Source organism: Octopus bimaculoides, chromosome 1 (assembly GCF_001194135.2).
Source record: "Octopus bimaculoides isolate UCB-OBI-ISO-001 chromosome 1, ASM119413v2, whole genome shotgun sequence".
Classification (NCBI taxonomy): domain Eukaryota; kingdom Metazoa; phylum Mollusca; class Cephalopoda; order Octopoda; family Octopodidae; genus Octopus; species Octopus bimaculoides.
In genome coordinates this window covers 35,283,341-35,284,932 of record NC_068981.1, presented here as the reverse complement: position 1 = coordinate 35,284,932, position 1,592 = coordinate 35,283,341, and the positions used below count along the sequence as shown (strand labels likewise).

General features: G+C 33.7%; 1 protein-coding gene across 1 annotated transcript in view; it reads left to right on the top strand.

The window, feature by feature from the left end:
* LOC106874901 (GPI transamidase component PIG-T) overlaps positions 1-1,592 on the top strand; it is a 19,203-nt gene that overhangs the window by 13,657 nt on the left and 3,954 nt on the right. The window contains exons 7-8 of the mRNA XM_052965679.1: positions 805-1,012; positions 1,501-1,592. Of these exons, the coding sequence (XP_052821639.1) occupies positions 805-1,012; positions 1,501-1,592 (300 nt within the window). The remainder of the gene's footprint in view (positions 1-804; positions 1,013-1,500) is intronic.

The following is a 1,592-nucleotide window of genomic DNA, read 5'->3' as shown; positions in this document are numbered from 1 at the left end:
AACGAAAGCCAGGTACAGAGGTTTATCCTTAGCTAGGTATTTCTCCTGCAACTGTCTCACTAGAAATAAGGCATCAGTAGTGCTTTTACCTGGCACGAACCCAAACTGCATCTCATCTAAATTGATTCGCTCCCTAATTAGTTGGGCTATGACCCTCTCTGTAACTTTCATAACCTGATCTAACAGCTTGATGCCTCTGTAATTATTTGTATCTAAAGCGTCCCCTTTACCTTTGTAGCCGTTGACTATGATGCTGCTACACCAGTCATAGGGTATGACTCCTTCGTGTATCAGATGATTAATATAAAGTTGTTGATTACGACTTCTTTTATTGCTAGGGGTCAATGACTGTATTTATTAGTTAGAGTGAAAAGGAAGGGAATTACTGTTTAACTTTGAAGGACAGATAGAAGGCTTGGAAAACTTAAGCAGATGCATACTTGGCTAAGACACAATAAAGGTAACAAAAGGAGAGTTGGTCGCTTCAAGAGAGTTCCTGCTAAAAATGTCAGCAAGTTCAAATCTGCAGAGACTTTGTATTGATGACAAAAGGAGCACACAGCTCAAAAATAGGAAATTAGGTGTAGTGATAGCTTCTAGATAAGGTAATCAGACAGAATGTGTGTGTGTATAAGGTGAGTGCTTCATCCTACATGTATGTAGGGCATATTGCTTTGCAGAAGATTTTCTGATTCTCATATTAGTTTCATAAAGAAACTTATTTTGGGGGATGCAGTGACTGATTGTCAGTTTCAGTAAAAATCAATAACACGTTAATGGTGTTATTGTTCTTTATTTTTATAGGATTCTGACTATCAATGCCACTTGTCTCCAGAACCTGATGAAATGACGAGTTTCACCTTGAAAGAAGAAGATTTCTCTTATGGAGTTTATAATGTTGGCAAGCATACCAGAAATGGCAATTTCTTTAATATTGGTCTCAACTATGTTCAGCAGCCAAAATATACTTCTATTGTACCTCCACCACTGTATGCTCACCAATATATAACAGGTGAGTGTATTTAAAAAAGAAGAGTTTTCAACTTTTTTAGGGGTGGGGGAAGAAAAATAAGGAAAATCTTCATCGTTCCTTTGCTTAGTTGAGAATCACACTGCATGCTGATATGCAATGTGACAGTCTAGGCTTTTCTTCACTGTCTAATATGTTTTTGTATCACTAATTTCTTCATCACAATTTATGTTCCTAACACTAGCTGAATGATAACTAAGTTATTTTACTAAATTCTTTGTTATATTTAAAGTAATTGAAAGAAACATAGAGCATCTCAAAATAAATACAGTAACGAAATGGTTAAGAAAAAAATAATTTGTTCTCTTTTGGTCAATATGGAGAACTATTTTACATAAAATTTGACTTTTTGATTCTTGCTACAAACTAGCAAAATATTAAAAAAAATATATTTCTAATTTGATAAAATCTATACTAAATTATCATAATTTGTCAACCATTTAATGCTGATTTTATTGTTTTGTTTGTAGGTTATGGCTTAGAAAATGGTGGCATAATTTGTCATTTATACAATAAGCTATCTGAAAAATTGAAAGTAATTTACCTACAATCAATACCATGG